The 12,148-nt window shown below is 38.4% G+C and overlaps 3 protein-coding genes across 3 annotated transcripts; 2 read left to right on the top strand and 1 right to left on the bottom strand.

The window, feature by feature from the left end:
• Nucleotides 1-226: 226 nt before the first annotated feature.
• On the top strand, nt 227-834 carry LOTGIDRAFT_168744 (hypothetical protein; the record flags this gene model as incomplete). Its single annotated transcript, XM_009066667.1, has 2 exons — nt 227-530; nt 812-834. The coding sequence occupies 2 exons, from the start codon at nt 227-229 to the stop codon at nt 832-834; spliced, it is 327 nt and encodes a 108-aa protein (XP_009064915.1).
• A 1,953-nt stretch (nt 835-2,787) lies between these two features.
• On the bottom strand, nt 2,788-6,852 carry LOTGIDRAFT_236282 (hypothetical protein). Its single transcript, XM_009066666.1, has 5 exons — nt 6,507-6,852; nt 5,973-6,116; nt 5,544-5,683; nt 4,722-4,840; nt 2,788-4,394 (listed from the first exon to the last, which is right to left on the bottom strand). The coding sequence occupies exons 1-5, from the start codon at nt 6,581-6,583 to the stop codon at nt 4,293-4,295; spliced, it is 582 nt and encodes a 193-aa protein (XP_009064914.1). The 5' UTR covers nt 6,584-6,852; the 3' UTR covers nt 2,788-4,292.
• Nucleotides 6,853-8,000: 1,148 nt separating this feature from the next.
• On the top strand, nt 8,001-10,896 carry LOTGIDRAFT_168741 (hypothetical protein; the record flags this gene model as incomplete). Its single annotated transcript, XM_009066665.1, has 4 exons — nt 8,001-9,026; nt 9,305-9,373; nt 10,240-10,453; nt 10,850-10,896. The coding sequence occupies 4 exons, from the start codon at nt 8,001-8,003 to the stop codon at nt 10,894-10,896; spliced, it is 1,356 nt and encodes a 451-aa protein (XP_009064913.1).
• Between the last annotated feature and the right edge of the window lie 1,252 nt (nt 10,897-12,148).

The following is a 12,148-nucleotide window of genomic DNA, read 5'->3' as shown; positions in this document are numbered from 1 at the left end:
GGAAATATTTGTAAGTTTTCGAATGTAGTCACAGTGACGTTTCTTTGGACGGCTGGGACGTAGGTGGGCGGAGGGGGGGGGGGGGTATTATTTTACGATGGGCAGTACCGATGGGTAGCCTATCAATTAAACCTATGATTACTATCAGAACTTCTTTTTTTTTTTCAGATCATTTCCATAACGCAGCATGTGAGACGGACGACAAAATCGACTTTTTGGAACAAATATGGCGTCAAACGAGATGGAACCATTTGCAGATCTTAAACTGAACTCTACCAGCCCCGGTCTATTGGGTAGCTCAAATTTAGAAGAACTTTATTGGATTATTCCTGTTGTGATCGCTGCTATTATATTCATGTTCATGGCAGCGTACGGACTGTTTAACTGTATAGTGAATATCGGCGATTCCTGTATGCCCAAATGTTATGCGGCGTGTGGATGTTGCAGACCGTCTAGAGATCAGGACCACGAAGAAAGGATACGATTGTTGGATTATTCTCGGCCCATGTATGAATCGTCCACAAATGAAGGTACGATATACTAATTAATGCAGATGCAAACATCAAGGCAGTAGTACAATGGAGGCAAATTGGGCAATGCCTCGCTTTTAAAACGATGACCAACTAAACGACGTCCACGACCCTTTCCCTTCACAGGTTTCCTTTGTTCTTCGAAATAGTGTTCAGAACGGCTATGGTTTAGTTCAGCTGGAAAAACTATTTGGCAGTTGCTCATGTCTTCGGTAGTTAACAGCCGCATAATCTTAATAATATTGATGCCGTTTAAAGTAACCGTGTCTCTTGTTTTTCAGACACAAGTGTTCAGATGCTTTGAAGATTAACCAGCTCGATTTGAAGTTACATAACATTTATTTCTGTGATATATGTGATAAAAAATATTTTTTTTAATTATTTGACTTTGTATACTATTGCAGGCCCGTAGACAGACACGCCATCAGTTTGACCAATCATACCTAAAGGTTAGGGCACACGGACGGTCGTGGTCGGAGAATTTTGTCATCGACTAGAGAGAGTCTTGTCAAGAGTTTCACTGACTGGCACGCGCACGTGAGCTAAAAATCTCCGACCAAAACCCTCGTGTGCCCGCACCTTTAGTTTAAGAAACGGTCACTTTCCCACAATTTTTTTTTTGCCCCCAGTCCCTTCGACCAGGATGATTTTAACTCATAAAATCATATCTTATGTTACCTTATGAACCTTTGTGAATGATCCGGATCTTTAAATGCGATCACTACTTAATATAACCAAGTGAAGATGCGGGCACACGAGCGGTCTTGGTCGGAGATTTTTGTCGCCAATTAGAGTCTTGTCAGGAGTTTCGCCGATTGCTACGGACACTCTAAGAGACAAAAATCTCCGGTCGGTCGTTTTCCACCATGTCGATAATCAAGTGTGGAGCATGCAATTTAAAGGAAGGTGAATCTGATTGGATGATGACGGTCTGTCTTGCAGACGATAAAACTATCGGAGACATTTATCAAACATGTCGGCGACACGATAATCCTGTCGCGGAAGATTCTACTCAAGACAATAATCGGCGACAAAAATCTGCGACCAAGACCGCTTGTGTGCCCGCATCTTAAGTCTAAGAAACGGTCACTATCCCACAATTTCTTTTTTGGTCCCCGAAACCTCTCGCCTAAGACGATTTTTGTCTGATAGAAACTAGACCTTATAATACCGAGTTAATGAATATGTGAATGATAATCCGGATCATTAAATACGAACACTAGTTATTATAACAATATAAACCAACATCTAATTACCGTAATTTTCACACAATTATGAAAACAACTAATCCTTTACATCTCACCTCAAGTCCAAAACTTACCTTTATCCATTCGGCAATCCTCAGAGAAGAGCACAAGAGTAACTTGAAGGTCCTATATCCCATGAGAATCTTAACCCGTCCAATGTTCTCCTGTTCCAATTTCATCCCTTCCCAATCTTAATCTGTCCCAATCACAAAGAGTCCCAATCTTATCCCGGTCGATCTTATCGAGTCACAATTTTATTCTGTAACAATCACATTTAGTTCCAATCTTATCCCGTCCCATCATTATCGAGTCACAATCTTATCGAGTCCCAATCTTATCCCATCTCAATCTTATCCCGTCACATCTTATCGAGTACAAATCTTATCCCGTCCCATCATATCGAGTCACAATCTTATCGAGTCCCAATCTTATCCCATCTCAATCTTATCCCGTCACATCTTATCGAGTACAAATCATATCCCGTCCCATTTTATCGAGCCACAATCTTATCCCATCCTAATCCTATCCCGCCCCAATCTTACCCTGCCAGTATCCCAATCTTATCTCATCCCATCTTATCGAGTCTAAATCTTATCCCATCCCATCTTATCGAGTCTAAATCTAATCCCATCACAATCTTATCCCGTCCGATTTTCCCATATCACCACTTCTTTTCGCTATTGTTCAATAAGTCCGTCAACTATATATGGCAAGCATTACTAACGTGCTTTAAGACTGCTAGTTTCGGACTAAGGTAAGTGTGAACATAGTACGGCATCAGATTGACATACAAATAATATCGGATAGAAGAAATTTATCGGCTTCTATTGAACCAGTCCATTTATCAGTGCTATCAATACGGTTTGTCAATTTTCTTGGATGAACATTTTTTTGGAAATATCCATTACACATTCACGATTTGCTCTAGACGTTCAAGGGATTGTATATTTGTAATTATGGACTTATAGCCGGGACATTTATAAATGGTTTGGTACGAAAAAACTAAAACTGGTGGAGAAAATTTATTAGATCGGAGAAAAATTTGTCAGTTGAAAATATTTAAAAAAGAAAAATATAATATCATACGAAGTGAAGGAACAAACTTTATTTTAAAAAAGACCACCCCGAAACAGAAGAATATGTTTGATGTTTTGTTATTAGGCGGTGTGCTTCTGGCGATTTACATACCAATTGGTTTGACAGTAAACATTTTTCATCTGTATATAATGATACGACTGAATCGTCGGCTACCAGAAATGCCGTTAATTGATATCCCGGTCTTCAACCTATCCATAATAAGCATTATAATCCATATAGTAGGTCTCCCAGCAATGTTGATTGTGAGCATCCAACAATATGTTGGCATCATTACTTCCCCAGTTTGTCAGCTTTTGGAATTTTGCGGTTATACCACGGTAACGTTCTGGAATCTTGGATTTCTGCTCGTAGGAATCGAGCGCTACATCTCTGTTACGTACACTACCTTTCATCTTACACAACTTAAAAATAAACATGTGCGGATCTGTTGCAGCTTGGTCTATGTCATTGGATCTATCCCTGCGGTTTGTCGCGATTTTTCTGCCGTTCCAGAACAAGACGAAGTTTTCAGATGTAGCGGCAACAAAACTACCAGCATGGTTATTATAATATTGACACCGATCGTGTGTCTTGCGACATTTTTGTTATTCTTAAGAATAAGCATAAAGGCCAGAGGAAGAATTGTACCACGGGACGGATCTAGACCCATGAACAAAGAGGCTTCTATGCGAACTCGGACAATGTTTCTGATTTACATTTGGTCATCCAGTTGTTATTTTCCTACGATCGTTGCCAGTATATTAAGTCGTTTCGTCTTCACAGAATACACTCCTATAAAGATCTTAGTAATACCACTGACTTTCGGAACGCTCGGTCTACTTGGACATTTTGTGATCCACTATAGAAAGAGTGTTAAATTTCGTAAAGAAGTTGCTGTTGTCTTTAAAAAGATTTGTAACCGAAATAATGTCGGATAAAGGAAGAAAAAGAGAAGTTTCTGTGTATTATTCCAGTACCATTCTGTATCAATCCTGTACGATTTTTAATATAAGACGTTCAGGGTGGCAATGTTCATACTTCTTGTAATGGAAGTTTCAGAATGAAATGATTTGATTGGATTGTACGCTAGCGAATACAGCCGATCTGAGGCCTTGGCAGAAAGTCTGTGAACATGATGTCATAATATTACAGCGATTCTGTCGAAGGCTCTGTTTGGCTGTATTCGCTGGTGTATAACAAATCGCTGCATCCTATGATACAAGAGCTATGGCTATTGTAGTCAAGGTATAGGACGAAGATTTTAACATCTTGTGAAGATGGCCTCTCGTGTACCCCCTGTGATGTTGTCTGGTATATAAGTTTCAATTATGTAAAGGTTTTAATATAAGAACCCAGACCCCCCCTCCCCCTCCAAAGTACATTGTATACAAATCAAATATAAAAGTGAACCACATAAATCCACATTTTACAGACACCGTTAATAGAAAGCCACGGTATGCAATATAGTCCTTTTAGTCTGGGATTCAAACTCTTGTACAATTTCATCCACATCATTGTCCAGATCATCTGATATCGCTAACTGAAATAGAAAACATGGACAACATGGACAGTGGTGTAGCCAAGATTTCATTGAGGAGCGGGCCGCCTGAGCAAGTTAGCTCCCCTTTTGGTTTCTAGGAAGGCGGAGAGTGCATCCAGAGGAAGAAGAATAATTTTTTCATTTTATCTGTTACAAGGAGGGCTTCATTAGTGTATGGTGTTTAGTTGCTGTCATGGAATTGGTCAGATTGTTTGTTCGCCCCCCTGCCCCCTCACCCACTGCTTTTAAAGCTACGGGGCTGCCTCTGGGGCCTGTAGTAATTGTCCTACTGAAGACTAAATGGTTCAAAAGAGCGTATTTACTTACCATTGCCACTAATTCACAAATCATGAAAGCTCCAATGGTGGCTTCTTCATGATTATCCTGAATATCAATATTTATAATATGTACAGCTTGACCTCCATCTTTCTCACGGTTCTCTAAATCTACAAATATACAAATTATACATTATCTTAATCTACAAAAATACAAATCATAGATTCTCTAAATATACAATGTAAATTTATAGATAATCTAAATCTACAAATATACAAATTATACATTATCTTAATCTACAAATATACAAATTATAAATTCTCTAAATCTACAAATATACAATATACAATTATAGATTCTCTAAATCTACATAGAAAATATACATTACTATTCTCTAAATCTAAAAATAAATTTACAAATTATAGATTTCTCTTGATCTACAAATATACAATTATAGATTCTCTAAATCTACAAATATGCAATGTACAATTATAGATTCTCTAAATCTACATAGAAAATCTGTAAGATCTACAAATCTCCATTTAAATTATGAATTATCTCAATCTACAGACAAATACATTTTCTAAATCTATACACAAATTGTAACTTATCTAAATCTACATACTCATTACAGATTCTCTAAATCTACAAAATGTACAATTTATATATTCTCTGAATCTACAAGATATAATACACTTTCAAACAGATAAACTTGGATACACATAGATACGAAGGCTGCAATTTTCACCAGTGAGATGTGGACACTATTACTGATTAACTTAGCTAAACCATTCACTCTTATTTAGACTAAGGATCGATTAATGGCATGGATGGTGAAAGTGCCCCTTTACTCAGTTTGTATGCCAAACCTACCTTCTATGACCTGGTCATATACCCTCTCTTCACAGGTCATTATAATATCAAATTTATCTGAACAGTTCTGAAAGCGCTCAGGTTTCGGTTTCAATCTTCTGTTTCTGTCTAACATGTGTAGGATACCATTCTGTGTGTAGCTGATGTGAATTAAGGAAAAAATTTAAAGAGAACATCCTCAAAACCAACATATCAAAAGCAGTATCCATCCAAGCATGAAAGATAGCTAGGATATCATTGATTTCAGTGTTTTTCAGTCTTTTTGTATTCTTTATTTCCTGATCAAGGCTCATTTCATTTTTTCAGTTTAGGGAAGGTTACTTTTGTCATATAATTTACAAGAATTAATGTTTCAAACACTTGTTTTGGATACATAGACATCATCAGGACAGCTAAGAGAGGAAAAGGGTGTTAACTAATAAAGGATACAGTTCTGGGTCTTTTTGAGATAAATCTTTGAACATCTCATCATATGTAACATTGAAATCGTAATTATTAGGTTTATCAGGAGAGGGCCCTGGTAGTTTAACTTGGTTTCCTGTTCCAAACGATCGAACACTGTAACCCTTCTTGCTGAAATAACAAAATAATGGCAAAAATTTTTACTTGTTTATTATATAATCTCATTAAAATATCTAGAGTTGATTTTTCCAACTCTTGTCACCCTTCTCTGATAAAAATGAAAGAATGAAATGAAATTACATGTCTTACTTTTCTGTACGCCTATCTAATGGGACTGATGAAGACAGGCAATGCCAAGTACTGTACAATGAGGGAAATTTTACCATGACTGTGGTGGAAATGGTCTACTCTTTTCTGATTCATTCTGTCTAAAGATCCTTAATGTGCACAGCCTAAGTCTTTGATTATTGATCATTGCAGGGGGAAACCAGGTTGAAAAGCCAAACGTTAAATAATCCCCTTTTACAGCTGGGTTGTGAAGTAGAGAAATAAAGCAAGAACCTCAGAAAATTATGAGCCTCCATGCTTCTATTTTGGTTGCTGGAACACACAACAGCTACTTTCACTTCACTAGGCATATTGGAAAGTTAAAGTATGTGTCAATTCACAAAATTAAGTAAAGAAGTCGGTGGTTAACAATTTACAGACACCACATTTTCACTACTCTTTGACGTACGCCTCGGCTCATCTCCGATTACGGCAGTAAATATGGACAAAACTAAATCGAACTACAGTCTATAGGAGATTTGGTGAGATTGGAATAAGTTAAATGTCTTTTATTTCATTTAAATTAAAGGTTTGAGAAGAAAAATATAATAAAATATTAGTTGTTTTCTTTTCATTCGTCCATAGAGGAAGTGCGTTCGAGATGTTCGAGTGTAGGTCGTTTCGACAATTAATTGACAAACGCTAGACATTTCGTATAAACTAGAAGTGTTCCGAAAGGCCTCCTCCCATTACGCCCACTTCCCATAGTACGTCTCTTACAGAATTCGCCCTGACCAATTTCGACTCTCCCGTGTCGCCCCTTCCCGTTTGAATGAATACTTGGGACTGTCCAACGGGAAAAAGGACCGAAATTAGGTGAGAGCAATACGAGACAGGGGCGAAATGAAAAAGGGGTGGTAGCGGAGGGGCACGGAAAGGGGTGAATTTGGAGGAGACAAGACAGTAAGGGTGAATTGAGAAGGGCGAAATGAAAATCTGGCCAGAAATCTCGAACTCATTGCACTGATATTGACATAAAAAGAGATACGGGAAGGTTATACTGAAGTTGATGATACAGTAGCTATTATACAATATGTAAATCATATGGGTAGACATAGAGTAACAGCCCATTGTTAATTTAAAATGTATTTTGATGTAACATATAAATGTTTCAACGAGTTTGCCTTAGAGTTGTGCCACTGGGAAAATGAATCGTCATTATTTCTATTGTCAGGCAGTAAATATTGTCATTAAGATAGCTTTTACATTTGTTTACACAAATCAAATTTGTTTAATGTCGATTCATAAACGTAATGGAATGGATATGGGTTTGTCATGTATACATAGTCCGAAACCTCAGTCGGACCTACGCCAGGGGCAATGGTAAGGAGGGATGGATTGCACCCCACCCCCTTCTTGAACAAGAATTCTGACAACAGACCAATTACTTCAACTAAAGACCATACACCTTTGCCACTCCGTATACTTGCCCACAATGTCAAGTTTTATACCTTGACACCAGAAGGCACTTTTCTTGTGTCACGGAAGTTTGCAAATATAATGATTTGTTCAGATAGTACGCTAGCGAATACAGCCAAGCAGAGCCACCGTCAAAAAGAAAGTAGCCATCGAGTTTCGGACTACATGCACGCAAAGATAATCTTCCGTTTGTTGGAATATCACAGACTACAGTAGCTGAAGTTCAATTGGGTCATCATTTTAAGTCTACATACAATCATAGGTTATAGGTATAGTCTTTCATTTGGAATCTAACCTACTACTATGAAGATGGATATTTCGGATACAGGAGACACAAGAGATCTACGGGTGCTCCTCAAACCCTTATTCTTCGTGATGAAATTATCCGGTCTCTACTACACACCAGACAGCGTAAAACAGACCACTGTACAGACGTTAACGGGGAAGGAGTCGCTCCGAATGAATAGAATAAAGGATATATTTTGGAACAACATCTGGAAAGCTTACTCAATCTTCGTTCTCGCGTTGGTTTGGGTGATGATGATCAAGTGCCTTGTAGCGATGTTCTGGCAGTATGGCGATACCGAATTTAAGATAAAATGGTCGATATTAAAAGCCGTGGTCTTGGGATACAACCTCCAAGGGGCTTTAGAAGCCTCTTTGTTATTTCGGATGTTCCACAGAAGAGATCGCTATCACAAGTTCATTCAGGACTGGTACGAATTCTCCATCGAAGCTGCAGCTTGTGGTTGCCCGCAAGACAAAGTTTCTCGACGACTGAAGAAGGTTTTCATGCGATATTTCGTGTCGTTTATGATCTTATACATCTTCTTACAAGTTGGAATTCTTGGTTGTCTCTTTGGTCCAGATGGTGTTTCGAAAGAAGCAATGCTGCACCTCGTGGATCCCTTTCCTAGAAAGGCTCCATTTTACATCCTGATTGGCATTTTGACCATGCTAATTGAAACACCATGGATGTGTGTCATTTTGCTATTTGTGGCCACGTCCAAAGGTTTGGCATTACAGTTCAAAAACTTGACATTCGGACTTAATAAGGCGATTACTGAGTCTCCTAATGTGTACCCACCAGATTTACCTGCGTTGCGACTTTCCCATCTGAAACTGTGCGACTTCGTGGCTCTGATAGAACAAGACTTTAAACTCATCCTAGCCGTGGCCTATTGTCTAAATATATTGATATCGTTGCTTTTGGGTTATTCGATGGTAAAAACTGATTTCGAAGGAACTCAATTCCTATTGCTCGGATTCTGGCTTGTCTGCAATATGTCCAAGGTGTATGTTCTTTCACTGTGTTCATCTCAACTTCACGATACGGTGAGCATATACTAAGTTATTTCTATTCGAAATAAATTGAATGGACGTTTCCGTCCTACTTTTTTGCACCAAACGGTCACCTCCATGCAGGTGCAGTGCCATGATGGAAAATTTTGCCGCATCATTAGCGTCTTTTTCGAATTCCAACTGTCGCCTCACTTTGTGTCCAATTTAGACAGCCCGTTTTTTTACCAACACTTTGATTTCTTCATCATCCATCATTGTACAAAATACCAACACGTAATATATAACATTTTACAGTTTATTATTATTTACAGGCTCAAGAACCGATGGTCGCACTGTTTAAAGTTAACCCGACAGGAATCACAGCGGATCAGTCTACAAATGTGAGTATTTTCGAGTCCGAAAGGTAAAACCAATGTTATCTTGTCCGCATCGCGTTCAGACCGGTATCCAATGGTGTTTTGTCTTTGGAAGGGGGATAGGGGGCTGGGCTCTACCTTAACTGCGATGGCCCTTTTTCTTGTGTCAGCAATTTGATTGGATTGTATGCCAGCGAATACAACTAATCCGACCTACCTCTCGATAGAAAGATAATTACGCATGAAATCAAGGGCTCTGAGTCTGACTGGCTGTATTCGCCGGAGTACAATCCAATCAAATCTCCGACCGTGAATCAAGAAAGTGGGCCATTGCAGTCAAGATATGATATTAAGACGTAATGCCTGGACTATTCGCAACTCGCTCGATACAAAATGTCCTAACATTATATTATATGAAGTCAACTCTATTTTATTCCATTTGTCTATCAAAAGCAACAACTTTTAATGTGCGAATATACGACACACGCTTTCGGTATAAGGTGAGTACGGTACATGTACGGTACGTGTACTGTGATGCTCCGGGTGGTGGTGTGCGGTACGGTACGGTAGTTCACCATTTACGGTGAGGGTTGAAAATTAGAGAACCCAATACACTAATGCGGCCCTGACACAGTAAACGTTGGAATAGACGATGTATGGTGTTCGGTGTGTCAAGCGGTATAGGATTATCGATACTGTAGAAAATAGAAAACGAAACGTGTCTGCACCGTTTTTGCACCGTGTTCGGACCCGTACCTCGTGTGTTCACTTCTTCTATTTTCGTGTTTATCGATTATTCCACACCGTACAACGCACAGAACACTGCACCTCGTCTAAACGCACCTTAAGACGTAAAACTCTATTTTGATATATGGTTTAATTTCTTACAGTTGGAATTGTTTATTTTGAAGTTACAAGGAACGAGTATTGGTTTTACAGTCTGGGATTTCATGCTCGTCAGAAGAGAAACCATTTTAACGGTAAAGTCACAATCTGATAAAAATGCATCTTCTCAATATCTACGAACTGCGTCTTATACCTTGGCTGCAAGAGCCACTATTCTTATATCACAGAAGTATTCAAATGCAGCAATTCGATTGGATTGTAAGCTATCGAATACAGCCAATCATATTTAACGGTAAAATCACTGTCTGATCCAGAAGTTCGTTTTGTGTTTCTTTGTCTATGATCGAAACGATACGAGTTTAAGTTAACCCCCATTAAGGCTGTCCGCCCCCTCCTCAAGTTGCAGGGGACTGGTGCCGCCACTTGGGACAATGCTCTCTCGTATACGGTCCATAGTAATTTCAGATGCCGGAAGTTGCTGTAATATTATAGATATCCTATAATAGACTATAATATATAGATAACGTAAAACTAAAACGACGTCACCGGCCGCCATATTGGAAAGTTGATTTTCTTCGCCAAACTATTCCTATCTAGTTATATTATGATATCTATGGCTGTATGTATATGATATTGTATTAATTTTTCTTTCAGCTGATGGGAGTGTTCCTCACTTACTTCTTCATCCTTGTCCAGTTTAACATACCTCAATAATGCCTACCGTGACCCTCGACCTCTTACCTCTGACCTCCAGTTCCTTTTAGTTATGAGCATATACGAAACATATCGTCAAAATAGCTAGCAGATTAACACGCGTTTTCAAAAAAGCAGACCATTCAAGGTTTTAGCCACGTCCCCTAACATGGATGCTTATAAGTATAGAGAGCTGAACTTGAAGCTGTACCTGTTATCTGTGGTCAGATTGTCTCTGAACTCTGACCTCTATTTCATGGAGAGTGTTTGGTTGGCGCCGTTTAAAATTTGACTTGCTCACACTTATTAATTAAAAATGAGAAAAATGTATATCAAATGTTGTTATTTTCGCCAAAATAAGGCCATAGCATGCACAAAGGACTCCATCTCATTTATGTAGAGAGTGCACAAACGGAAAGAAGGCATTCACAAGTCTTGGTGGCTAGAAGGCTTTTTTTTTTGATTGTTTGGGGAGGGGGGAGGGGGGGGGGGTGTAAGTAATACATCCGGATCCGGAGGGGCAACCGTGTGAGGTGTTAAGTTGCAGCAAGGGAATTGGTCGGTTGTCAGAATTTTATAGTATATATTGACTATATAGATAGTTGAAATTGGGCTCTATCAGCTAGTAAAGTAAATATTTAGATGAATATGCAGATAGCTGAAATGGAGCTCTATCAGCTGGTAAAGTAAATATTTAGATGACTATACATATAGCTGAAATTGAGCTCTATCAGCTGGTAAAGTAAATATTTAGACAACTATACAGATAGTTGAAATTGAACTCTATCAGCTGGTAAAGTAAATATTTAGATGACTATACAGATAACTGAAATTGAGCTCTATCAGCTGGTAAAGTAAATATTTAGATGACTATACAGATAGTTGAAATTGATCTCTATCAGCTGGTAAAGTAAATATTTAGATGACTATACAGATAGCTGAAATTGAGCTCTATCAGCTGGTAAAGTAAATATTTAGATGACTATACAGATAGTTGAAATTGAGCTCTATCAGCTGGTAAAGTAGATATTTAGATGACTATACAGATAGTTGAAATTGAGCTCTATCAGCTGATAAAGTAAATATTTAGATGACTATACAGATAGTTGAAATTAAGCTCTATCAGCTGGTAAAGTAGATATTTAGATGACTATACAGATATCTGATATTGAGCCCTATAAGCTGTTAGCGGTAGAGGAAATATCCAGATCACTATAGGCCTATCCTATAATGAAGGAATGAATACATATATCATATAAT

The sequence above is a fragment of the Lottia gigantea genome, assembly GCF_000327385.1.
Source record: "Lottia gigantea unplaced genomic scaffold LOTGIsca_79, whole genome shotgun sequence".
NCBI lineage: Eukaryota > Metazoa > Mollusca > Gastropoda > Lottiidae > Lottia > Lottia gigantea.
This window is presented reverse-complemented; position numbering and strand designations above follow the sequence as displayed.

Coding starts and splice junctions, on each gene's coding strand:
- LOTGIDRAFT_236282 (XM_009066666.1), bottom strand. CDS start 6,583: ATGCCTAGTGAAGTGAAAGTAGCTGTTGTGTGTTCCAGCAACCAAAAT. Junction 5,684..5,972: donor TCTCAAAAAGACCCAGAACT/GTATCCTTTATT, acceptor AATTCACATCAG/CTACACACAGAATGGTATCC. Junction 4,395..4,721: donor TTTGTGAATTAGTGGCAATG/GTAAGTAAATAC, acceptor TTTCTATTTCAG/TTAGCGATATCAGATGATCT.